At 39.8% G+C, this 1,725-nt stretch overlaps 1 protein-coding gene and 1 long non-coding RNA gene across 2 annotated transcripts in view; one reads left to right on the forward strand and one right to left on the reverse strand.

The window, feature by feature from the left end:
• The window catches only part of LOC109542034 (muscle-specific protein 300 kDa), a gene marked incomplete in the record, with an annotated part of 344,492 nt that overhangs the window by 11,995 nt on the left and 330,772 nt on the right, over nucleotides 1-1,725 (forward strand). Inside the window, 2 exon segments of the mRNA XM_048666353.1 lie at nucleotides 381-476; nucleotides 801-977. Of these exon segments, the coding sequence (XP_048522310.1) occupies nucleotides 381-476; nucleotides 801-977 (273 nt within the window).
• Nucleotides 1-1,725, reverse strand: part of LOC125504442 — an 18,977-nt gene that overhangs the window by 10,192 nt on the left and 7,060 nt on the right. The window lies entirely within an intron of this gene.

Here is a 1,725-nt window from a genome sequence, read left to right on the forward strand (position 1 = left end):
AAAAATTTGTCGAAAATTTTTTTAGGTGAATGTCGGTCGAAAAAATCAAATTTCCCCAATTGCCCAAAACACCGTAGATTTCCTAGAAAATTTAATTCCCCGCTCCACTGGAGTCTATGGACACCCACTGGAGAAAGTGTTTTTATCATCACACTCAAAACTCAACTTAATTAGTTTGGCATTAAAGAAAAATTCCGATGCTCCAGAAAGGCCCTAAAAAGATTTTTGAATGTACGCGTGCCTCAAAACGGGCGGGCTCTCATCTTATATCAACCCATGCGTTGTTATGGACCAATATCGAGTTCCCCCAAAAAAATAGTGGATTTTGGGCAAAAAAATCTACTGATTTCTTTGTTGCTGATCGCTTTTTCCATTTTCAGCGTATTCCACCGCTGAAAATCGAAAACCTAATCGAAGACCTTAAAGATGGAACGCGACTTCTGGCTTTGCTCGAAGTGTTGTCTGGTGAAAGACTGGTAAGTCACTCATTTGCTTAAAAAATTGAAGAAATTGTTCTGAAAATTCTCAGCCAGAATTGCCTTGATTGTTTAAAAATATTCCCTTGGTTTTTTCAAAAGCGACCAATTGCGAATGAAACGACCATTAGTTTGAACGAAACCACACTGGTCGAGCGCAAATTTACTTTGCTGTATCGTTGGGACACCCTGTAAGGTTACATAATAAGCATTTCTGGCTGAAACCCATTAATGAACAAAGCAACTTCTCTTGTTCCTGGCAAAAACAAAGCTATAAGTGGATACTTGCACAATAACTGACTTGGTTCATGTGTCTTTGTTCAGCCCGTGGAGAGGGGCCGAGTTCTTCGTCGACCGCACTTCCTCAGCAACGCCAACACAGCTCTTCAGTTCCTGCAGGGGAAACGCATCAAGCTGGTCAACATTAACGCCAGCGACTTGGTGGATGGGAGACCGCCAGTCGTTTTGGGGCTAATCTGGACCATCATCCTGTATTTCCAAGTAAGTGCCATCGACTTCTTTGCCCAGCCAATTGTCATTATTCTACTCTGCGTTGTGATCGACTAATTTTCCTCTAATTTTTCAAAAGCTTCGAAAGGATCGGGGATATTTTTGGGTAAGTGACTGGGCGTTGGGCCTCAGTAGGGGTTGATGGGCTTTTAGAAGTTTTCTTGAAATCGCGCTGCGATTTAACGTAAAATTTCATATACAGTGTGAGTCCCAGAAGAAATGGCTAAATTTATTTGAAATTTAGCAAAACTGACATACACCGAGGGAGGATACACAAGGGAGTGACACTCCCATATAACCAAAGTTCAAAGCGGATTTTGAAAAAAGACTAAGTAGTTGGTTTCTCACTAGTAAAATGTAGTTCTAAGTTTGAAATTTCTCTTCTGCAGCACAAATTGAGACAAAAACTTCGGGAAAACTTCTCTGGAAAGGCCAAAGTTTCTTTTATAAGTTACAGAAATTTCACTTTCGTAGTCAGAGAAGTCGTCGCAGAAAATTTTCAAAACTAGTGGGTTTCTCACTAGTAAAATGTCGATTAAGTCTGAAACCTCTCATCTCCAGCACAAATTTATAGGGAAACTGTGCGAGAACTTGACGGGAAAGAGCAAAGTTTCTTTTATAAGGTTTTTAAGAGAAATTTCACTTTGCCACCGCAGTCAGATATTTCTGAGTTAATTTTCGAAACTACCTGGTTTTTCACTAGTAAAATGTTGGTCTAAATTTGAAATTTCTCATCTTC

Source organism: Dendroctonus ponderosae, unplaced genomic scaffold, assembly GCF_020466585.1.
Source record: "Dendroctonus ponderosae isolate FM_Combo_2020 unplaced genomic scaffold, Dpon_F_20191213v2 Dpon_F_20191213_5, whole genome shotgun sequence".
Classification (NCBI taxonomy): Eukaryota; Metazoa; Arthropoda; class Insecta; order Coleoptera; family Curculionidae; genus Dendroctonus; species Dendroctonus ponderosae.